At 51.8% G+C, this 23,763-nt stretch overlaps 1 protein-coding gene across 1 annotated transcript in view; it reads left to right on the top strand.

Annotated features, from left to right (window-relative positions):
- Positions 1-23,763, top strand: part of ARID3A (AT-rich interaction domain 3A) — an 85,340-nt gene that overhangs the window by 9,213 nt on the left and 52,364 nt on the right. The window contains exons 2-3 of the mRNA XM_054013713.1: positions 3,580-4,636; positions 10,678-10,993. Coding sequence (XP_053869688.1) covers positions 4,230-4,636; positions 10,678-10,993 — 723 coding nt within the window. The 5' untranslated portion in view covers positions 3,580-4,229. The remainder of the gene's footprint in view (positions 1-3,579; positions 4,637-10,677; positions 10,994-23,763) is intronic.

The raw sequence follows: 23,763 nt of genomic DNA on the forward strand, positions 1-23,763 counted from the left end.
ATGCCCAATGCCAACAGCACAGATGCAGTTATGTCTGGATGAAGGTGCTTTAAGGTACAGTTTATTTCTGCATATTTACTACAGATATATAATCGCCTGTGTACGGACATAACTAGATCTCTGCCAGGGGATTCTACTGCTTTCTGTATGCCAGCTTCTGAACAGATTATAATTAAAGTGGTGCAAAAATTGCATCGACAAGCCCCTAGTGTATAGTCCACAGTCTGCATTTTGCAAACATAAACAGTCACTCTGGCTTAAACACACACACGAGATAATCTAGAAACATTTCCCTCCTTCTCTCTTTTTTTTCCCTTTGTAAATCATACAAGTCCAATCTAGCTGTCCCTGCCTCTGGAAATCATGTGTCCTGCTCCACCTACTGATTTCCCTGTAATGCGTTCTCTTCAAAGGGGACTAGATTTCTGCACCTGCTCCAACTGGTTCAGAATAAAGTGTGTCTTTGAAGCGCTCAGAGCCGTCCATGAAATGGGTCACTGTCCTGCCTAGGCCTGGATTTGTCTGCAGATTTCTCCCAGCAGAGCTCTGTCGTCTGATGCACTCGTGTTGGAAGTGCTGCTTCTCTGTCTCCAGTGTGGATGGGCAGGGCTAGAAATGTGAAAGGGGCACCAGGTTAGCATTTTAAATCTGTGTTTGGTTTAGGTTGTGTGTGTGTGGTGTGTGTTTTTTTTTTTTTTTTTTTTTTTTTTTTTTAAATTGATTTTGTTAAATTGATGCAAACCAGTGTGTGGATGAGACCGGTTTTTAAAACTGGTTCTATCAGTTCGGCTCTCTTGTGACTGATCTAAACCAGTCTTAAAGCAGTCTAGGCACACGTATACATCCTGCGCTGGTTTAAAAACAGCTTAATCACACTTTCAGTTAAACTGGACCAGGCCTAAGGTCCAATTACACTGATTTCTACCACCTTGAGGAACTCTGTTACAGCCTGATGGTTCCCCCGGTACAGATACACTGCGGGTCATTGCTGCTGAGTTAAATTGCTCCCAGTCCTCATTCCCAGCAGGAAAACTCAGTCCCCTGAACGATTGCAGGGAAATCAATGCAGAAGGGCTTGGCAGCTGCCTTCTGTTGCACTCTATCTTAGATCTGGCAGTCCAGCCCATGGGGGGCTAATGACTTTACCAGACCAGAATCCAGCCCCGTTAGTCCTCTCAGGAGCCTTGGTTATGCTTCCCTCAGTGCCAGCGACAATGCGAGTGCCCGTGTTAACAAGTCTCTCGTGTCCTCTAGACCTGTCCTGAACCGGGTTAGATGCAGGTGGCTACTCTGGCCCTCCAGTCTTTGCTTCCCGGCTGCCAGGGGAGCTGAACTGCTGGGAGCGTGGCCTAGTGGATAGGGCACTGGACTGGGAGTCAGGAGACGTGCCGTCTGTTCCCAGCTCTGCGCTACGTGACTTGTGGGCATGTCACTTCCCTATTCTGTGTGTCTTCTCCTCCCCCCCCCCCCCCCCTTTGTCTCTTGCCTGGGCTCTTTGGGGCAGGGACTCTTTCGCTATGTGTCTGTGCAGCTCCCAGCCCAAGGGGGCCCTGATCATGGCTGGATATTACTGTAATAAAAGCCCAGTGTTGGGAAATCTTAGTCTAGTGTAGGCAGATTTTTTTTAATAGTACTGGGAAAACCTGAGGGGTGGAGGGGAAGTGGGTTCTTGTTTTCACAGCTGATGAACTCAGCAAGGAACTTCTCTCTTTCAAGAAAAGGGCAGACCGACTTTTCAAGCGTTTGTTTTCCTTAAGTGCGTAAATGTGCGGGCAAACTACACGTAGCCCTTGTGCGCCTGGCAATTTGTCAAAGTGGCCTCCTGGGCCACCCAAGTGTGGGAACCCCTGCGGTGCAGCATGCTGACTCCCCATGAGTGGGAGTATTGGGGTATGGGGGAGGGACCTTTCTTCAGGATCTGTTGACAGTGGAGCTCAAACCAAGTCTGTGTGTAAACTCCGTTCCAGGTAAACTAATTCCATCTGCCAGCAGGACGTGGGTATGGACGTGTAGAGCCCCGCGCGGATACAAAATTTGTATCCGCCTCCGATCCGCAAACATGGTTTGCGGCTATAAAGCGGATAGCCCCAGATTTGCAGGACATGCCACTGGACAAGCCTTATTCAGCCCCAGACGAGGTGGGGGCTGGCCAATACTCAGTGTGTGAGGGTCTGAGACGCTTTGCGAAGGCGGATCAGTATTGCTGTCTGATATGCTTGACGTTGCAGGGAGACTGAGGCACAGAAGTACCATACAATTAGTGGCTGAGGTGGGGCCAGATCCTAGGTTACCTGGGTCCCAGTCCAGGGCCTGACTTGTGCACTCCGGGAAGGAATCGGTCCGGCTCCTAGTGTGGATTCTGTGGGCTCATCTGTGCTATAACCACTGTACCGGGAGGCTGAGGTACACAGTTGTCCCCCAGTTCTGAGCCGCTGTGTGGTACAGACTGGACCAAACTCTGTCCTTGGGGGTGTTTTTCCCTCCTCTGCCGCCTCGGACTAGGTGTCCTGATTTTATAGGGATAGTCCCAATATTCGGGGTTTTGCCTTATATAGGCAACGCCGGTGCTACCTTTAAGGCAAACTAGGCGGTTGCCTAGGGCGCCAAGATTTGGGGGTGCCAAAAAGTGGTGCCCCCAATTTTTTTTTTTTTTTTTTACGGCATTCCTACGCCCCCTCCCCAAGCGTGCGGTCGCCGCTCCACTTCTCCTGCCTCCCAGGCTTGCAGCGCCAATCAGCTGTTTGGCGCTGCAAGCCTGGGAGGGGAGGAGAATTAGAGGGGGGGCGGCGTGCTCGGGGAGGAGGCGGAGCAGAGGTGAGCTGGGGTGGGGAGCTGCCTCAGGGCGGGGGGGGGAGTTTCGCCTAGGGTGCGAAACTTCCTTGCAACGGCCATGTATATAGGTGCTTATTACCCTTCCCCCCACCCCCTTCCCGACTTTTCACACTTGCTGTCTGGTCCCCTGACCTTGGACTGAGCAGGTCGAGGCGCACGGTTAAGGGGAGGATGCGGGGAGGTAGTCCTAGCGCAGATAGCGGGAAACCTGCCTCCATGCAATTGCCACTAGCCAGTTTCCCTGACTCCGTCTCCAAGGTCAGGGCAGTCTCAGCTTTGCCTCCTTGCCGGGGCAGGGCTTAGGAGGAGGAGGGCCCGCCTACGGCTCTTCTAGTAGTGGCTGGGCCTTGGAGCAGGTGGGGCCTGGGGTGAAGGATCACCTGGTAGGTGTTGGGTGTGGGGGGAGGGAGCCCATTATTTGTGGGTCAGTGACACCAGGGCTGCTTGGAGGTGGTGGGAGGCGGGTGTCTAATGACCAGACCGCCCTGCTCCGGTGCTCTCGGATTGCAAAGCAACAGGCTTGTAGATCAAGCTGAAGGACTGTCCCTCCCCACCCCCAACTTCATTCCCCATTCCTTCCTCTCCCCTGTGGTCTTCTTCCCCTACACTCCTCCCTCCCCTCTTGCATTAATTCTGGGTTAATGAGGCTCCTGGTTAACTCTTTCCTCCCTGCAGTCACCCACAAGAAGGTAACCCCAACCCAGTCCACACTAATCCTGCTTTCTCTCTCCTTCCCCGCCCCCCCAGGTTTGCGCAGACACCTGGATGAAGCCGAATTGGCCAAGGACTAGCGGGACCCAGCCCTACCACTGCAGCAGAGCCACAGGAAGGAAGGAAGGAAGCCGCAGTCCAGCCTGGGGAGTGCCCGTCGAGCTAAGGGGCGTGCCATGTCCAGGACTGCGCTGGCTGCCTGCTGAGCCGGAGGGGCATTGGCCCTGAGGTGTGGCGTTTGCAGAGACTAACGGCCCTGGAGCGGGGGCTTGCAACCAGCTGATTGCTCAGCGGGTCCCATCCCTGGTCCCCAGGGAAACGTTCTGGTGTCGTCAGGGTGTCGGCCCCTCGATGCAAAGCAGCCCCTAGTGTAACGCCTTGGGGCCCGCATCCCCCCAGTGCAGCGTGTCTGTGCATTTCCCCCAAGGCATTGCACCGTACTCCCTCGGGGGCATTATAACCCCCCTCCTCCCAGGGTACTGGACACCTCCGATACCTCCCAGTCCAGGGCTTTCTACCCTCTTAGGAACTTACCGGCCAGCTCCCCTGGGGCACTGCACCCCACAGGGCGTTGTCCTCCAGATACCTTTCCCCTCCAGGACATTGCATCCTCAACTCCAGGGCATTGCACCCCAGGTGCATTGCCCGCCAACTCCCCCAGGGAGCTGCCCCCGGCTGGCAGAGCCATGAAGCTGCAGGCGGTGATGGAGAACCTGCAACGGCAGCAACGGGCGCGGCTGCAGCAGGAGCAGCAGCGCTCCACGCCTCCCCCGCCAGCACTGCCCCCTCCGCCGCCCTCCGGACAGAACATTGCCCTCCCTGCTGGGGCCTCGCTGTTGGCCCGTGGCCGCAGCCAGGACCCCGCCCCACCTGAGGAGGGGGTGGAGCTTGAGAGTGCCCGCATCCAGCGGGCCCAGATGGCTGCCCTGGCCGCTATGCGGGCAGCAGCAGCTGGACTCAGCCACTCGCCCAGCCCGGGAATGTCAGATGAGAGCCAGGCCTCAGAGGAGGAAGAAGAGGAAGAGCAGGGGGAGGAGGAAGAGGAGGACGGCGGGTACCAGCAGGAGATGGGCTCGGAGGAAGAGGAGGAGCTGTGAGTATGGATGGATAAATGTGCATAAATAACACTTTCTGTGGCCTAGGCCTTGCCTACTGACTTGAATTAATGCAGCGGCGTATAAATGAATGCAGTTCTATCTCCACCCTGGGTTGTAAGCACTGGTTGAACTTGGGACCTTCACTGCTGAAAATACAACCGTTTCTACAAGAGTACATCCCTTAATGTTTAACAGTAGTGGGCTTTTATCTTCTGGCCCAGCCACTGAATGGGGATACTAGAACGCTTGGCCGGTATGTTACATTGACGTGTGTGTGTGTAACATCCTAATTAGGTAAAGTAGCTTGGTTTTATGCAAATTAACATAGGAGCGTTCTTAGATTGCACGGCGACTCCTCTTGATTTAAGAAAAGTGCCATAAACTGAAACCGATTTTGCATGTTTGAAAACCATCGCGCTTCTATTTAACAGAATTTTAGCATACAAGTCTCATGTTAACTAAAATCGCGTGGTGCGCTGAGGGATTCGCACCCATGTCTCCCTTCTGCCATATAAATACGGGTGCCACGCTTCTCCAGCAGGTGCCGGATGGTTTAGCCTCCACCACAGGTCTGATTTTTTTGGCGGCATGATGCCATATGGCGACGGGCCAAAGCACTGTGGGTGTGTTCGGTTTGAAGTCCTTGTGGGGGCTGAGAAAGGTCTCTGCCCACGTACGGTCAGAATGTTGCAATGCCGTAGCTTTTTGCTGAGTCTCCAATAGCACCTTAAATCTGCAAGAGGCAGGTTCGACCTTTGGCGGCTGGTGGGAAGAACCTGTTCGGGGGGCAGTCCTGGTTTCTGCCTGGGAACTGCTTTTTGGGAGAGAATCCCAGGGACTCAGTCTAGGGGAGGCAACTGGGGGTTGGGGAGAGGGGGTGGGATACTTTTCTGTCTACATCTCAATACCGTGCCTATTGTGGTCGTTCCGGAGCATGCTGGGACACAAATGCCATACTCAGGTGTAGCTTTCCTTTACAATTGTAGGAATTGCAGGGTAATTTGGTCCTCATCTTCTCTGGCAGCCAGCGCAGGGTCCTTAAAGCAGCCTGGTCTAGTCTTAAATTACCCAGGCAACAGGTTGTTCTGTTGCCTCTGGTGCCAGGCCACCTGTCCCCTGCTGCCCCATATAGGACAGGGCCCTTTGGACAGCCGCGGGAACTGTCTGTCAACAGCTGTCTGCTTTTGGAAGTGCCAGCTCAGTATTTTTCACTTGGATAGCAATAGGGCCCTTTTTCCAGTTCAGTTAAAGGGTTGCTGTCCAATTCAATCCATATTTCTGATGGATAAAATTCCCTGTGTCACTAATACGTTAGATCATTTAAAATTAAATATTAAAAAAAAAGCCATTATTTTGGGTCACTTCTGCTGTTTTTTGGTTTGGCTTGGGCCATGAAAACAGAACGTTGGGCTTGGATTCTGCCTATATCTCCGCCTAGCTTGTGGAGTTGGGAGTAGAGAGGGAATCGCTGTACTGTAATAAATTGGTTAAATGTGTGTCCACCATTGCCCTCTACAGGATGGAATTGGAACTTTTCAGATGTGTGTGTCACATGCCCTATAGTGCAAACAGCTTATGGAGATTCTCATTTTAGCTCAAGTATGGGTGGGAGGGAGGTTGAGACTTTTTGTGGGAGAGGGATCGAAGTTTGGTCTCTGCTGTCGCGGTGAAGTTACAAGTGGCATAAAGTATGGTAACGATGACGCATCTGGTACAACTATACTGTTGGCTGGGGACGGGGAATGGGACTGGAAACCTGATGTGTAAATCTGCTTTTTTTTTTTTTTTTTAAAGTTGAGCTGGTGACACACCTTCCTCTGTGCGAGCCAGTTTGCTTAAGGCAAGTTCACACCCATAGCACGACTAGCCACCTTTCAAGATAAACGGATGCACTGGATTTTATTCCCCCTTTTGTCTTTTCCACTCTATTTGCAAGTGGCAGGAGCCAAGCGGCAGTGCTGGGGGTTCTCCAGGGGCCTGGCTCAGTGCATGGGCCCACCTTTCCCTTTAATATCTGTCTAAGCTGAAAGAAAAATACACCGTTGCATCCTGGCAGAGTGTTCACCTGGAGCAAACATTTGGCAGAGCGGATCTCGATCTCACCAGGCAGAGAGGTGGGGCCCATCCACACCTCCTTGGGGATAGGGCTGTATGTTCCCAAAAACTCAGACTCTGCCGGAGTGAAGAGCGACCGTCTCGAATTGCTCTTTGCCCAACAGATACCCGTTGTGCAATGATGAGAAATCAGCCATAGGGCACCTGTAACCTACCAGTTCAAGGCATGTCTTGTTCTAGTGGCGGGGCCATGTAAGGAGACAAGTGCCTACTACTGCTGCCAGCTAACTGTCACTCTTCTAGATCAGTTAGTGGAGGCTCCAACCTTTAGGGCTGAATGTGTCCGCTTTAGTCCTCATTGCTCAAATAAATTTGTTAGTCTCAAAGGTGCCACAAGGACTTCTACTCCTTACCAAGGGTCAGTGTATAAATGATTGATTAATTGTTTATTAAAACAATCTAATAGGTGGCTTATAACCATAGCTGACAGCCACTTCTAAACACCTGGTACTGATGTGCTCATGTAAACCACTACTGAGTGCGTTGGAGATCCTCTGCGCCTGATCTGCAGCGGACGAGCCCGTTACCCGGCCAGTTAGGGAATCTTGACTCTTCAGCACATGCTTTTCGCTCTGGAGGTCCCAGCCAGTCTGTGGAACGGCGGCGTTCACACTAACCGCCCCCTGACACGCGCAATCTGTCTCCTTACAGGCCTGTATCCTCTAATCCGTTGTTATTCCTTTACAAACCATCTCTACGTGGAATCTGTTACTGTAAAGTGTGTCCCGTGGGGTCAACTTGCCAGCCACTCCCCTGGAGCATCCCAAGTGAGATTTCAACGCGGCCCACCAAAATAAACACTTCTCTGCACAGAGGAACAGAACCGTGCAGGGCTACTCCAGTGCCAGGCAAACCTTCTCACTCGCGCTTGGGAGAAGGGAAATTCAGCAGGACCTAGAGCTAATAAATCCTTTGTCCTCCCCCGCCCAACCAAAAATGTATATGGGACAGGGTGTGATCTTAAGGCTTCTCCTTCCCACAGAATGACACTCGAATCTCCTTTTCAGGCAGCCGTGAGGGCCCAGTGATGGCACTTGCTTCCCTGCTTCTCAGGGGCCATCACCATCTCTTGTTCTGAGCCCCGACTCTCGCCTGGCACCTGTAGAGCTGAGATCCCTATTTCTCCAACCCCCCCCGCATGCACACGCTCACTCGTCTCCATCCCGATCTGCACTCGGCTGTGACGAGAAACCTGGGTATAGCGAGGTGGGGAGGGTGGGAGCTGCAATGCTGGCAAGGAAGAGCTGGGTTGCTGCCTTTATTACAGATGGGTTCTCCCCTTTGCCCCTTGAAGGAGCAGGAAGGAACTAAGCTCATTTTAGGGCTTTCTTCAGGAGGTGCTAATCCTGCCTGCCACTAAAGCCGGGTCTGCACTTAAAAAAGACTAGGTCACCCCCAGCTACCTCCCTCAGAGGTGTGAAAAATCCACACTCCTGATCACGGAGTCAAGCTGAGCTAAGTTCCTGCATAGGCAGTGCTAGGCTGAGGGAAGTATTCTACTGTCGACTTAGCTGCCACCGCTGGGGGAAGTGGATTAACTACGCAATGGCAGAACCCCTCCCAGCGCTATCACGAGTGTCTGCACTGAAGGGCTACGGCTGGGCCTCCCCATCCCTATTTCATGCATTCCCGAGGTGTCCCCACCCTGATGTTGGGGTCTGTCGATAACCAGCCCAACTGGTTGGTTGGTTTTTCCTGCTCCAGCAGAGGAGAGCGTCCTTGCCAGCAATCACGTGGGCTCGGATCCAGGGCTGTCGGCACGAAGGGAAAAACTTCTAATCGGTTCTCAAACTGGTTCAGCTAAGCTGGCTGGAGTCCTAGTGGAGGCCTGTTTTTGTTTCTAAGATGGTCTGACCTGTTTGGGGCAGGGGGGGGAACAAGGCTGTCTTAGATCACCTCAAACTGGGTCAGTGCCGCAGCTCTGACTGGCTTATCTGAACCACTTTTGAAACCAGTTAGAAAATGTCTCCAGTAGAAACGGGTCCCTCGGCGATGTGGCAGCAAGTCTAAATCCCAAAGCCTTGGGCGCAGCTCCCAGTTGAAGGGTATGCTGATACTTCCACAGAGGATGGGTCACCGTGATGGGAGAGAGACTGGACTTTGACTCAGTCCGGATGGGTACATTCGGGGGACCAGTGATCTGATGTAGCAGAGGAATCTATGCGGTTACTGTGAATTCACACCACTGTCAATGAGAGCAGAAGCTGGCTTAAGGAGACGGTCTTCCGAGGATGTATGTAAAATATTGTGACTCTTTCCTTCTCGTAATCAAAACAAAAAGATTTGCAGCTGCACCATAGGACTGCTTTGTGCTAAGGCTGCCCATCTCCCTTTGGCCAGTATGGATGCATGGAGGAAGTGAACTGGGCTGGGATGGAGAGTGGACAGAACTGCCCCAGTTATTCAGGGAAACTGGAAAATGTTCCATGCTTCTATTGCCCAGTGTGTGGAATAGATTATTTCTTGTTTGCAATGCAAACTGCACGGAGTTTGGTACTAATTGTTTGCAATGCAAACAGCACAGAGAGGCCCCAACTGAGATCTGGGCACAACCACCTAGTGAGAGACAGCCCTTGCCCCGAAAAGCTTACAAGAGAGAATGAATAGTTCAAAAGACAACCTGGGAAGACTGGCTCTGGAGGACTTGCAATCCTGCATGATTGCGCTGTGGAGTTTGGAACAGTTGCCTGGCTTGCTGGATCAGAGAGATTTAGATTAGGCCACTAAGGGCTGTGTAATGAGACTTCTTGGTTTTATCCTGCCCTGATGTTCCTCTCAATATATAGCCTGCCTCAGGCTTTCCTGACCATTGTTCCAGGGTAGTAAGCTAGCAGGAGATAAAATAAGACTCTCCTGCAGATGGGCTTTCTTGTTTCCACCCAAGAACGCCCAAGTCTTCTGCAGCCCAAAGTGGGCACCGGGTAGCTGTTAAATTGGAAGGCAGCGGTTCCTATTGGTTAGAGCACTGGACTGGGACTCGGGAGGACTGGGTTCTATTCTTGCCACTGGCCTGCTGTGTGTTCCTAGGGCAAGTCTCTTCCCATCTGTACAATGGAACACGACATTGAGCAGCTTAATGGAGTGCTCTGAGCTCTGCTGATAAGTGTTTATACGAGAGCAAGGGATCAACCCTTGGCTTCTCTTACTATCTTCTGCCAAGGCGCCATTGACCATGCAGCACTGGAAGGGGGTGGGGAGCTGCCTCGTCTAGTGACCTCTTAACCCCGCAGTGTGGTGCTGGCCAGAAGTAAGATACTAATGCTCCAGATGGCGCAAGGGAAAGGTGGTGCCCGGGCATGGGTAATGCCCGTGTTCCTGTGCACTCAAACAACATGTGACCTATGGTAGTCGTGTTGCTTAATGCTCCGACTTAGGCACCCAACTTCCACTGAAAGTTAGGAGCCTAAATACCTTTTTGGGGATCTGGGCCTCAGATGCTGCGGCGATGGGCATGGTATAAGAACCTATGTAGAACAGAGCCGATCTGGATCAGACCAAGGGTCCAGCCTTTACCAGCAGCTAGAGGAGCCCTGCAATAGGCGATTATGGGATCACTTTCCCCAGGAGAAGTTTCCTGCTGAAGTCTTGGCGTAGGAGGATTTATACGCCCTCCTAAACCCTTTCTCGTATCTTGTGGGAAGGAGTTCCACAGGCCGTGGGGTGGACAGTGTGAAAAAAGCATTTCCTCTACCAGTTCTCAATTTGCCCCCTTTTTGGTTTCATTGAGTGTCCCTCTAATAATCTTGATTGCATTGAATCTGGTGCCTTCTCCACTGGGGGTGGCGGGGATTCTTGGCGTGGAGGTGGGGTACATAAAATCGGGTGGCGTTTGTTTGCGTGTTGATTTTTAGCAAGCTCTCTCCAAATGCTACATCGTGAACATTCTCTTCTCTCCCTCCCCCCCTTTTTTTTTTAACTCTAGGAAGCGCAAATGGGATGAAGATGACTTTGAAGAGGACATGGGGGAGGAGGAGGAGGAAGAGGAGGAGGAAGATTATGAAGAGGATGAAGAAATGGGGGAGGATGAAGGACTGGGCTCCGCAGAAGCGGTGAGATCTGGGCCGGGATCTCTGCTTCTTCGCAAGCCGCAGGTCCCCCAGCCGTACCGAGGTGAGCCACAGAGGCTGCCGGGGGGCCAGGAGCGGCTGTCGTCTGGATTGAGCCATCAGGGGCACTTGCAGCTACAGCAGCAGGCTCCAGACCACGGAGACTGGACTTACGAGGAGCAGTTCAAGCAAGTAGGTACCCATAAAGGCATATGTCCCTTTAAATGTCTTGCTGGCATTGAGTTTATAAGCCGGTTACCTTTAATGCTACATCTCCAGTACTTAATCCCTTGGGGACCTTGAGCCGGGTCAAGGAGTTCTTCCCCATTGATGCACTGGGAAATTGCCTCCTCCTCATTGCCAGAATTAAGATGTCAAGAGGTGTGTTGCATGCCTGGCTAAGCTGGGAATGCTGGTGTATTCATGTTTGGAATGGCTGGAGTAGCTTGGAAGGGATTTTGAAGGCTGGCAGGCGGGTCTGACACTGTGTGTGAATGAACTCTCCAGGATAGACTCTGTTAGTTTGTGCTTCAGGGGCTTAGACAGATTTTATAGTTTGGAAATTTTGCCTTTCCTTGCAGGGAGGCGCTCTTTCGACTGGTTCCTTGTTTTGTCCTTGTAGTTCACATGCTGCCAACCTCCGGTTAAGATCTTGGCTCTGAGCCACCGGGAACAGTTTGGTACCACTTCAGAGGAAGGTGGCCAAGTCAAAGAACCAGGGAACTCGGATATCTTGGTCAGTCATTCACACCAGTGCTAACGCAGGTGTTTTGCGTTGGTGTGAATGCCTCCATTGTGTGCAGTCTAAATGGAGTATCTGGGTGCATGTGTCTTCAAACCAAACGGTTTTTACTTGTGTCAATAATGCTTCCGTTTTTTTCTGGCTTTAATAATCCGATTGTATTTATTTATTTAAAACTCTGCTCTTCATGTGTCCGTCTCCTTGGCTGGGGTGTGTGTCTCTCGAGGGGGATATTCTGGTCGGGTTCTCATGCACTAGCACAACTCTGCAATGTTTGGCTTGCAAATGCTGTAGGGAATCCACGTAGACATCTACACGGCACTCCAAACTCGCCGTTGGGATTCCCTTGTGTTGGCTTTAGGTTTTTTTGAAAAGCTAGCCCGTGTGGTGCGCCCCGTCCCGGGAACCGTTGGTTTCTGAGGCAGATCTGACCTCCTGGCGTCTTTCTGCAAAGATCTGTGGCGGCAGAGGCACGGGCTATTTGAATCGTGGTCCTTTCAGCCCTGATTAAGTATGTGATTTAAACATGGGCCTAACTCTAAGGGCAGGCCCATGCAAGTCCCATATAGCGGATTGGCGATCATAAACTAGCTTTCTCCTGGGTTTCACTCAGCCCCTGCCTTTCCTTCCCTTCTGGGTCCCCTGCCTCCTTGTTTGCCAAGCCTCGCTCTGGGGAAGCAAAGATTCTCTCTCCTCTCATTCATTTCCCCCCCCCCTCCCCCTTGATGATTGGCCAGAGCTGGGTATTGAATCCGTAAGCCTTTGGCTAATAGAAGGAAATGTGCTTAAAGCAGGCTCCCCAGACACTCAGAGGCTCCTTTGATGTATGTGTTTAAGTACCATCTGAGTTTAGGGCTGGGGGGAGGGGATGCTACACAGACAGTAGCAGCAGATGGAATCCAGATGGAGTGGGGTGCGGGGAGCAAAAGGAGGCTTGTGCTGCTTTTGGGGTGATTAGTGGCTGTGACCTTTTATTTTGGGGTCCCTGGCCACGGGAAGAGAAACCGCTCCAGGGGAACAGCTGGCAAGGGCGCCCGGGGTCTGAGATCGCTGCAGGGCACTGCGAGTGGGCGCGCTGGGGTCAGCCAGAGAAAGTGTTTGCTAGAAGGATCAGGAGCCCTGGTGTCTCCATTTCCGTAACGGTACAATGCCGCTTTCCGACTTAAAAAAATAACAGGGCTGCCGATTGGTCCTGTGTGTCTGTTCGTTTTAGCTATTGTATAGCGTTTTCATCCTCCCGTAGCTTAACATTTTTGGTGCAACTAACCCTTTTTTCCAGGCTCTGATCAATTTTAAATAGTTAGAGCCTAGGAAAAAAAAAAAAAACTCCTTGAGACTGGCTTAAATGGAGTCTTCCTTTCTTTCCACTTCCTCTGACCTAGATGGTCTCTTACTGTGTCCCAGTAACATCTAGAGGGCCCCAGCTGAGGTCTGGGTCCCCCTGTGCAAGGTGCTGTACATGCACATAAGACACTTTTTTGGCCCCAATGAGTCTGCAGATTAAAAAGAGAAAATGGTCAGAGTGGGGAGGGGAAACTCCTGAGGCACAGAGAGAGGGAAGTGACTTGTCATAGGGGTCACACAACAGGTCAGGGACAGTGCTGGGGTTTAAAAACCGTCTATTGTTGGAGTCTGTCTCGCACTCTATCTGCTAGCCCACACTGCCTCCTTGCAGTGTTACTATGAGCATGGTTATAGTCGGTCTACGCGCTCCCTTTCCAAAACGTTGCTGATCCTTTCATATCTCTAACGTACATGTGGTTTTTTGTTTTTGTTTTTTAATATATTAATTCTTCTTGTGTTGTCTTCTTGAGCTCTTATTTACATCTTCCTCCGGCTGATATGTATCTTCTTAATGTGGCTTCTTTTGTACTTCCTGTAAATAGAGAGTGGGGGGAGCGGAATCTTTTTATCTGTGGAAAAAGCTTTTAAATACAGCAGCTGTGATCTTCCTGTTTTGTCACCCGGTTACTGCCAAAACCCTGCGCTCTGTGGGTTCTTGGGAGAGCAAGATCACACAGTCTGGTGCGCCTCTCACAGCTTTAAGAAAAGGATTCAGTTTTGGAAGCTAATGTTAAACTGAAAGTGACGAACATGGCAGCTTGTTACCTGGGGTGTTTGTTTGATGATGGTGTTTTGCTAATAGGTTGAAAGTTTGTGGTTCTTAATTTAACGCTATGCTGGGCCAGAAAATCTGTGTGACTCCGTTTAGGTCAACGGAGCTTGCCAATGCTTGTGGCTTTTTGTAACCCAAGTCTTGTAATATTTGGCGTTTCTCTTCGAGGTGCAGCTCCTGGAGTCATGTGATTAGAGTGAGACTCCGTTTTTCGTTTTACAGTAAAGTATGTTTCTAGCCTTTTGTGGTTGCAGACGAAAGCTGGAAGACGTGACTCTGAGAGACTCACAAATAGAAGACGAATAAAAAAACCTCTTATCTCGGGCTGTGTTGGTGCTTTTTGTTTGTTTTCTTTTGGGGGAGCGGGGAGCTGACTCAGTTGGGGGCAATGCCGCCATTGTTGTAGCAATGTCCAGCTCGACCAGTGGTGGCAGGCGTGGGAACGCTAGTGTAGACAGGCTGCCGCCACTTTAGCACCGTGTTGCGTAACCCTGCTTAGAGCATGTCAAGGTAGCACCATGACTTTAAAATGCCAGAGAGCGTTCCAAATTAAAACTGCTCCCCCGGGTGTCGCTCCAGTGCTGGGCCTTAAGGGGCATGAGCTGGTGCAGATGCCACCTAACTGTGCTTAAGAACAGGGCCGCTGGCCATGCCAGGGCACTGTACTGGCCAGCAATGGCAAAACCAGATCCAGGGAGCAGAGGTTAGGATATTTCAAGAGCCCGCAAGGGACTTGAGCCCAAGGGAATGCCTTATTTGCCCATCCCAGCCAGAAGCTCTCTGCTGCAGCCCCTGCTTTCCTGTCCGGGCCGGGACCGGCGAGCTCTGTCCTTCAAAGCACTAATTCTGGGAGCTCCCCGGCATCCCTGTTCTGAAGCTTTCGGCCCTGGCCTGCCCGCGCTGTGGGCGGAGGAGAGCACTGCAGACCCGCCTGGTTTGGGGAAAGCCCTTTTTCCCCCCGCAGCTGAGCATGTCAGAAAGCAAACGTGTCGGCCTCTGGACCTCCGCCAGAGGTTTCTGAGCGAAGCCTTTGGCCGGGAGCTCCGCTTGGCCTCCCTCCAGCGCAGGCTTTTGACTGGGCTCCAGCCCCAGCTGATGGGGAGCAGCGCTGCTCGCTGGGAAGGAGCAGGAGGAATGTAAACAATGAGTGTTAGCAGGATGTGTGGTGCAGTTTCTGCCGCGCTACTGGAGGTGCTGTCCCCGGAGGAGTTATTGACAGCGAGTACTTTATGACTTCCTTCGCCCCTGCTCTCCAGTTCTCCACACCAGCTTGAGGTTGTTTATTTTTCCCCCTTGAGATTTAAGATACATTTAAAAAAAAAAAAAACCCTGTAACTTAAATCCTTTTTTTGACAATTCCTTTGTGGTCGGGAGACCTACCAGCATCACAGAGGCTAATGAATGGCTGCAGCACCTAGGAGCCCTGGCTGTGGACCAGGCCCCCAGTGCGCTAGGTGCTGTACAGACAGAACTAAAAGCCGGTCCCTGCCCCAAAGAACGAAGCCTCAAACGCCTGAGAGGTTGGTGTCCCTCCCCCAGCAGGATCGGAGGTTCACGGTCTGATACCCACTTTTCATAGGCGCCGCTCCCGAGCTCGGCGGTGGGGTAGCCGGTGCTGCAGCACTTCCTAAAACCGGGTCAGCCGTGACTTGCACTGAGTCCTTGCCAGAGCCGGGGACGCAGCCCCCAGCCTCCTGGCTTGAGGTTGCTGCGAGCGCATCCCTCCTCGTTACGCTCCTCAAGCCCTGCATGCTTCTGTGCGCAGTCCAAATACCAGGAATAATCCGGGCTGCTTATCACTCCAGACTTACTTCAGCCGGGTGCCAGTAACTCTAGCCAAGGACAAAAGCAAATTCTTATCTTCCCCCTTGTGCAGTTACTTGATTCTCTTAGTGCCTGTCTGATTCCATTCCCCCCCTGCCCCCCCCCCCCACCCCGCCTTGTTTTCCTGTGTGCAGTTGAGGGGAGGCAGAGGATGGTGCCCTTGGCTGGTGTCCTGGATAGCACTTACGCATTAGCTCAAGAGGGCATTTGGCAGCATCTCCATGGCGCAGTCTGCCCGGTAACTCTGAGTGGGTAGCATTTGAGTAACGCAGGCTAGTCTTCCTGCTTTGTAGGGATCCGGCTGACTCTCGAGGGATGCTTATGGGTGGGGTGGGCGGGGTTTCCCCCGGACCTAGTAACAGAGAGAACTGGAGTATGGGTTGCACAGGACCACAGTCAAACGACTGGGGAGGGCGAGCTGTGATCGCTGGAAGCCCAGGACAGTTCATGGTATAACACCAGCTGTCTGGTGCTGCTACAGCACAAGGCGTGCCTGACCTCCGGCGGGACTTCTCCATCCCTTGGGCAGAGCGCAGCAAGGCTGCCTTTGAAATAAGTCCAAATGGGGTTGGGGATATAAAAATGAGAGCTGACTTGCGTAGAGTAGCTAACTTCCTCCTACAAAGTCCACTTTGAAGTGTCTGACCATTGCCAGCTTCCCCCCCCTTCCAGCTCCGAGCATGAGGATTCTGATCGCTATGCGAAGGCACCCGTGAAGCTCTCAACTCCAGTGTGGTTAAGACACTAGACTGGAGCTTGAGAAACCCGGGTTCAATTCCTAGCTTCGCTAGGGGGGGCCTTCACTTCTCTGGATCTCTGTTCCCTAGCTGTGAAATGGAGATAATCTCCCTACCCTTTGCCTTGCCCATTTGGAGTGGGAGTTCTTTGGGCAGGGGCTGTCTCAGTACAAATAATAAATGTTCCTCCCGCTGTACTCTGGGGTAAAGCTCTATGCATTACAGAATCCGACTCCAAACAGCAGGCATTTCTGCCCTAATTCGGCAGATGCTTCTCTGTTTAAGCAGCTCTTGGGTGTGGCATGTAACTTTCCTCTTCCCTGTTTTTTCCTGATGGTTTGTACAGTCTAGTTCTAGGTAGAGCCCCATGAAATCATTTTTATTTTTCATAGTTTTCTGGGAATTTTGTTGTTTTATTCCACGTGGAGAGGGTGGAAGCAGAGTTTCGGGTTTGGCCCAGCTGCCCCTCCGTCATGATATCCAAGGGACGGCCAGACCAAATATGAGCGGGCGGTGCTACGACCTCGTGTGCCAGGTTACAATGCCACTGGCTCAGATCTGGCCTGGCTGTCCCCGTCGCGATGGAGGTGTGGCCAGTCTGAACGCGAATGGCGTTGCCAGGTCACAAGGCCTGGAGCGGGCAGCCGAGCCCAGACAAGCGCTGCAGTTGCGGGGTGAGATTATTTTGTTTATATGTTTTTGTCTTTCATCTTATTCCGTGTTCTTGGCGCATTTGCCAAAAATGCCGAGGTTCGAGTTAGTCTTGTAAAACTCCAATAGACAGCGTCTCAGCCCGAGGATGTAAACGCTATCGGGAGGGGTGACGGACAAGCCTTGGGGTGGGTTGTCTGCTTGTCGTCTTTACATTCTGGCTTCCATGCAGCGTCTTATCTGTTGGAAAATCCAGCAGGAGACAGGTGCTGGTTTGGGGTTCCTTTGTATTTGCAAATGAGCTACTCTCAGGTTACTAGTGGGAGTAATTCGGTTGCTGTTACACCAGCCGGCCCTGGGCACGCAATCGCATTTAGCATCAGGTTAACCTTGACTAAGTAATTGCCTCTCCCAACCTCCTTCCTTAAGAAAGTGTGTGTGTGGGGGAGGGGGGGAGGACAGGGCGCTGTACCCCCCAGGAGAGAAACCTGAGACACTGCTTCCCCCTGCGCGCCCCCCCCGCCCCCCCAAAAGGCACTGCACCAAATGTGAGCAACAATGGAGATCCATATGTAAGGACAGAGTCTGACAAGTATGTTCTGCGGGAGATTTTTCAAAAGCATAAAAGAACAGTTAGGTTCCCAACTCCCATTGACTGACTGTCCATGGGAGTTGGGCACTCAACTTCCCTCTTGTGCCTGTGAAAAATCTCCCCTTCTGTCTAGCCTTGTTTCATGCATCGTTCCTTTGTTGTTTCCTCCCCCTACCCCCAGCGTCATTTGTATGAACTGCTCCACTCCAAGGGCCAGACTTTCAGAGGCGCTCTCTGCAGGTTGGCTGATGAGGACTCTCTTGAACATGTGACCCTGCTAGTGGGCGCTGAACTTTTCTGAAAATCTGCTCCATCAGGGCTGGCCTACAGGTGGAGGGCTGGCTGGGGGCTAAGGCGTTTGGCCTGTGACTTGGGAGACCTGGGTTCTGCCACTGATTCCCTGTGTGACCTTGAGCAAGTCACTTCATCTCTCTGGGTCTCTGTAGAAGAGGGATAACTTACCTCTCCTTGGCGTCTCTGTGCCGAAGAGGGAGCTGAGCGCTTGCCAGCCCAGCCCCATAGGAAAGGGAATGCTTTTCTGTTAGTGAAGGGAATTTGTACAGTTTAACATCGGATTCTGCAGGAGTGCTCGGGGCCTCAGCCAGATTGGGCCTCTGTGGGCTGTACAAGCATGACCCGAGCCCCTGGCTTCCTTGGTGAAACTTCCCTCCCATCTGTGAAGACGCTGTAGCTGGTTAGTCGGTCTGGCTGTAACCTCGGGGGTTTTTACAGGTGCAGGGCAAGGCAGACAAAGCTGCCTATAAACTAGTCTGTTCCTAGCATGCTGTGGGTGCATGCCCCCTCTGACAATCTCCAAGCGCTAGGGCTGTGGGGGCAGTGCTTAAGGAGACAAATAACTGCTCAGAGACCACAGTGCTGCATGCGGCTTAAATATGTGGAGTGGCCGAGTTCTAGTGAAACATGAGTCCGATCTCTCTAAGCCCTCTCACTGCAATAGCCCCCCGCGTTTAACCCTTCCATCCCGGTACGGTCTCACTACTGACGCCCTCTGCCCTGCGAAGGGATCGAAGACTTGCTAGTTGGCTAGTGAAGCATTCCCTGACCCTGTGACTTTCCTTGCTAGAGCTGCGGGCCTCGGTTGCTGGGCTGGTGAGCAGAAGGCTCCGGATGAGATGGATAATCCGCTGGGCTCAGATCGGTCTCTGGTCGTATCGTAAACGGAACGCTCCACCCCTTGCCCGAGGCCGACACGAGGTTTCAGGAGTACTGCAAGGCCCCATGGGAAAGGCGATCCGGGGTTCCTTAAATGAGTTGGGGGGAAGGGGGAAAGGAGGAGGTAAAGGCTCCCCACCCCTAGGAACCTGGTCCAGATCTGAGGGCGCGAGCAAGAATTATTGAGTTAGGAAGCAACTCCTCCGCTTGTGAGAGCCAGCGAGCTACTGAACCAGCTGAGGTCAGATCAGAGGTCGACCTCCTGGCCACTGGCATGCTGGACAGCTTCCACAGGGAGCAGAACAAAGGAGGCCTGCACAAAAGGACAGGCGCCAGGCCATTGTCCTGGCTTGTCAGGAAAAGGTGTAGGGGCAAGTCACAAAAAAGAAGGTTGGGGCAGGGAGGAGGAGTGAATAGAGAACAAGCTGCAGCAAACCTGCTGGGTTCCCGGAACGTTCAAAGGGCTTCTTTCCTCCCCATTCTGTGCAGTGTGGGGCCAGGGCTTGGGCAGGGACCACCAATGAAATCTGTGGAAGAGGAAATTTAGCACTAGAAATAGAGAAATTATAGCCCTGCGACGGCCTTCTCCTCGGGTAGAACCGGTGGGCGGAACCATGTTGCATTGGTGCTGCCCGCTGGGTGTCCCTGTAGAGGGTGGACCCCCTCTGAGGTCATGGGCCTGTTCCAGGCTCCCAGCGGACTAGAGCTTAGAGGGCATGAGTAAAATTGTCCAGAAGTGCCCAAATCCTGTTTTTCGGGAGTGACATAGGAGCCCAAGGCCTGGTCTGCGCCTAGAACTCAGGTCGATCTAGGTACGTTGCTCAGAGGTGTTTAAAAAAATAATAAAATAAAAAATTCACGCCCCTGAGAGACTTAGTTAAGACAACCGAAGCCCCAGTGTAGCCAGCGCTCGGTTGACAGAGGGATTTTTTCCGTTGACCTGGCTGCTCCCCCTCGGGACTAACTACATCAAGTGCCGGGGGGAGAGAGAACCCCTTCCATCACTGTAGCATTTGTACTCCCTACAGCATCTTTAGTGTCAGCCGCACCCTGCGTCTCATTGAAAGTCAATGGGGACTTTGGTGTCAATGTTGCTTTTGAAAATGGGACTTCGGTGCTTTTTGGAAAATGTTCCCCCGCCTGCCTCTCCACCCCCAGGCCCATAGGCAGGAGGTGTGAGTTCAATTCCCTGCTCTGCTGCAGACTCCCTCTGGGTGACCTTGGGCTAACCACTTACTGGCTCGGTGCCTCGGTTTCCCCATCTGTAAAATGGGGATAATAGTATCGACCTGCCCCAGTGGGTGTGTGTTGAAGATGAATTCGCTAATGCTTAAGAGATGCTCAAACACTAGTAGCGGACGCCTTGTGGAATCGTGTAGCGAAGACGAGGTGCAGTTCTCAGTCAGCTGCATGGAGCTAGTTGAATCCCAGCCTCCTATAGGTCCCCTTGAGCAGGTGAATAAAGGTAAAAGTACAGCTTGCACTAAGATTTTAGCCAGGTGTTGGCTATCTGGGTGTAAAAGCACCACCCTAGTGTAGATGGGACCATAGCAGTGACGTGGCTTGCCCAAAAGGTCACATGGGGTCTACCACTAAGTGCCCCTGACTCCCAGGGCAAGTCTGCGCTACATCGCCCCCCAGTCCAACACCTTATCCACTGGACCATGTTACCTCTCTTCTCACAGCCTTCCCGCCCCCCACCCCCTCACCCTCAGCTTAATGATTGATTTGGCAGTGGGCGTTCTCATGCCAAAAGAAACAAAGCTTCATTTTTCTTTTCTCCTTGGAAAGATAAGTCCACACAAAGCTTCTTACAGGTTCAGAGATTTCAAATGGGGGGTGAGGGGAGCTCACAGCGTGACTTTCAGCAAAGTTGTCAAACTCGTTCTCGTGCTGAGCTGCGGGACGTTGGCGTTGCCCTGCGAACTGGCTGAAGGGCACCCCGATAACTGACTTGTTGCCCTTGCTGCGCTGGTTAATTACGAAGTATATTGGAAATGCCAACACCCACTCGCCTCCCCCAAAACTATGTCAAAATATTAAAGCAAACACTCCCTTCATTCGACTCCTGCTGGCATCACAGTGAGTTGCACAATCATAACTGCCTAGCACCTTTTTGCTCAGCTTAAATTTTTTTTTAACCCTTTGTGGAAAGCTCTGTGTTTTAACTGTTGCCTCTGGGGCACAAGTCAAGGTCTTGTTGACACTATAAAGTTGTACCACTTTAACTAAACTTGAATAATTTAAAGCTGTACACTGTCCCTACTGTGGAGGCAGTTACACTGGGTTAAAGATGCTGTTCCTAGATTGGAAGGTGAATACGCTATATGAATATAAACCGCCTTCATATCGGGGTGTAATGGTTTGCACACTGAGGCTTGTATTGGTATAACTGTACCCCTTCTCCCCGCCCACCCTCACCCCCCCGAGATAGCCACACTGGTATGATGTTCAAGTGTAGACCAGGGTAAGACAACATGCATTGGGGCTAATTTTCCTCTTTCATTGTAATGCCCGTGACACCAGCTGAGCGTAAGTGGTGTGTGCAAAAGACTTCAAATGGAGTTGCTTTTGATTTACGCCACAGGGAGGTATCTACTTCTCCGATCTAGTAAAACATTTTCTGTTTTACCCTTGTCGCTATCTTGTGTTCACGATCCGCTGCTTGCAACCACTTTTAAGGTTCATTTTGGGAGTGTATTAAACTCCGCTCCACTTTTTGAAATCTTCCTAGCTAACGGGCGCTGTTCAAAGGGCAGCGAGTAGCTACCTGGCTGGGTTCTTGCATGCGATGTTCTGGGCCTGAGAGAATTTTTATAGCCGCGTGACGAAATCCTAAGAATTAGGCAGGGTTTGTAGTGAAGACCCTGAAACGACCTTGACTCTCTTGCTGCACAAGTAACTAGCTCCTGAAATAATGTAAGGATCAAAAGCTGGTTACGTCTACACGTGAAGCAGGCAGGATCAGCCGGGAGAGGGGACAACTGCCCCCCTCTCCTCCCCCCCCCCCCCAAAAGGACCCGATCCTGCACACAGTCCTGCTGGTAACTTTACTTCCCTGGCCGGCCTTATTGAAGTCAGTGGGTCTAATTTGGGGCATAAAGACGTGAACAAAAGTATTTGCTGGATTTAGGGGCCCTGCTGTGCTGGGGACTGGACATCTAGTAAGAATCCCTGACTCCAAGAGTTTGTAGTCCCTCTGGACAAGATAGCCCCATGGTGAAAGGGGAAACTGAATCACAAAGCAGGGCAGTGACTTGCCCGAGGTCACCGGCAAAGCTGGGAGTAGAACCTACGTCTCCTGACGCCCAGTCCAGTGCTCTGTCCACTGGACAACACTGGCTCTCCTAGTGATAGCGAAACTATCCCTTTAAAAATCATGTTGCTGCCTGAAACCCTGCTTAGCCTCTGGGTATTACATGTCACACCGAAGGTGACGCTAACCGAAGAGATGGGTTAGAGGAAGGAGGGCTTTCATTTTTACTTTGTACATTTCATAGCGCTCTGCATAGAGCTGGGCAAAAAGGAGCCGGGAGGCAGAAATAGGAAAACTTCAACCTCTGTCTGTCTAATCTAGTCTTTATTTATTTTATTTTTAATTTCAAACCCTTCCAGCCAGATCTAGTGTATGTTGTCAGTTTCACTCTTTTCCTTCCATCTCCCCCTCAGTTCAGCTAAGCGCTCGTGTGGGCTTCGATCCCACTGGAAGTCAATGCACAGCCTCAGAGCTGAAACCCTTTGCAGAATCTGGCCGCGGTCCGTTTCCTCCTGTGTGGGAGAGAAACATTTAGGAAAATGGTTTCAGCGTAGCCGCCATGTTAGTCTGTATCAGCAAAAACAATGAGGCGTCCTTATGGTACCTTCGAGACCAACAAATGTATTTGAGCATAAGTTTTTTGTGGGCTAAGACCCAGTTCATCAGTTGTGATGAAGTGGGTCTTAGCCCAGGAAATCTTATGCCCAAATAAATTTGTTAGTCTCTAAGGTGCCACAAGGACTTCTTGTTATTTAGGAAAATATGGTTATTGAACCACAACAGTTAGCCTGGGAATTCAGAGGGGGGGTGTGTGTGTGTGTGTGGAGGGTATTTAAAAGACAATGGGTGTTTGGACATCTACTTCCTTTTGAGCCCCTTGGATCCACCCATCTGAAGCTACTTTTAATTCCTGTGTTTGGAACTGACTCAAGTACGGAGGTGCCCATCTCCTGTTGAAATCAAGGGGAGTTTGACGCCAAAGTATATTTTAGGGGGGTTGGGGTAGGGAGAGTAATTATCTATAGACACCGACCCCCCTTAAGATGGCTGAAAACCTGCCCACAGAAATGGTTACCTGTGAATAGCAGTTTTTCCTACCTGCACTGGTCCTCCCCTCCCCCCCTCTCAAGAATAAGCCTCTTGGGTATCCTGATATCATATCAGCAGAGCCTTTCCCCTGTAAACGCTGACTCGGCAGGGAGGGGGAGTCCGAAGGTTGAATGCAGCCCTTTTGGTTTTATGTTTATTCACCTCCCGCCCCAACAGCGAAACGTCCTGTCCTCTTCGGGTAGGTTTGATTTCCCCTCCAGCGTCTGCACCACATGACTCTGGGGTGAGATCTCTGATCAGAGGCGGCTCCTTAAGCTAGCAGGGGGGGGGAGGGGGGGGAGGGGGGGAGTGGGGATGTCACCAGGAGATGCAGGGCTAGACAAATTCACCCTAAGCAACAAGGTGTACGGTTTCAACAGGCAGGGGAATTAACCATCAGAGCACCTGAGCAGTTGACGGGTTGAACTCACGCCTGGATGTCTCTCTTAAAGATATGCCGCGGCCCAACCAGGCGTTTATGGGCCGGCTGCAGAAGTTATGGGCTGAGGGTCTATGGGTTTGGCGGTGCGGGGGCCAGAATAGACCATTATAAAGGGTCCCTTACGGCCATAAAACCTATGGGAGAATCGAGAATAGAACGCGGGTCTCTGGACTCCGCTGTAACCACTCGACCAGGGCCGCTGGCTGGAGGCGGGTGGTTAGGCTTGATTCACAAATTTGCTATGAACCGAAATCTGGGCGCACACGGGGAGCAAAACATTATATGCCGCTCTCTGAAGAAGATACTTGTGGGGTGGGAGGGCAGTGTGTGGGACTGAATT

Source organism: Malaclemys terrapin, chromosome 24, assembly GCF_027887155.1.
Source record: "Malaclemys terrapin pileata isolate rMalTer1 chromosome 24, rMalTer1.hap1, whole genome shotgun sequence".
Lineage (NCBI taxonomy): Eukaryota > Metazoa > Chordata > Testudines > Emydidae > Malaclemys > Malaclemys terrapin.